Source organism: Pterocles gutturalis, unplaced genomic scaffold (genome assembly GCF_000699245.1).
Source record: "Pterocles gutturalis isolate BGI_N339 unplaced genomic scaffold, ASM69924v1 scaffold41614, whole genome shotgun sequence".
Lineage (NCBI taxonomy): Eukaryota > Metazoa > Chordata > Aves > Pterocliformes > Pteroclidae > Pterocles > Pterocles gutturalis.
In genome coordinates this window covers 223-671 of record NW_010129614.1, presented here as the reverse complement: position 1 = coordinate 671, position 449 = coordinate 223, and the positions used below count along the sequence as shown (strand labels likewise).

The window sequence follows — 449 nt, the reverse complement described above, 5'->3', positions numbered from 1 at the left end:
GTGAGGAGGGGAGGGGGGCGACCAACATAAAAAGGTAGAGTTTGATAGAAATTATTACTATGGGAGGGGGACGTGAATGTCAAAGCTACAAAAAAAAAAAAAAAAAAAAAAAAAAGAAGTGGCAGCGATTTAAGGAAAGAAAAATTATACAAGCGCATAGTTGACTCTGCTTTCCAGATTCTCACCTTTTCAAGCCCTGAAAAGTGAGACACCGTGTCTAGGGGAATGTTTTCATTCGCACCGATAGAAAGTCCTTTGTTTGTTTTAAATGCATCAGCAGCTCACCCTGCTGGGCTGCTGTTTGCAAACGAAGTCTGTCATGAAGTCAAACTCGTTCTGTCCCAACCACAGCTCCGGGAGCTCCTTGATGCGATCCAGCCCCATTTCGATGACTAAGGACATGAGGACCTCCTCGTCGATGAAGTCAGTGTCTATGACATTGGGCGGCA

General features: G+C 44.8%; 1 protein-coding gene across 1 annotated transcript in view; it reads right to left on the bottom strand.

Moving 5' to 3' along the window:
* Positions 1–273: 273 nt before the first annotated feature.
* The window catches only part of LOC104466531 (cbp/p300-interacting transactivator 2-like), a gene marked incomplete at its 5' end in the record, with an annotated part of 390 nt that continues 214 nt past the window's right edge, over positions 274–449 (bottom strand). Inside the window, one exon of the mRNA XM_010079973.1 lies at positions 274–449. This exon is cut by the window's right edge and continues 214 nt beyond it. Within this exon, the coding sequence (XP_010078275.1) occupies positions 274–449 (176 nt within the window).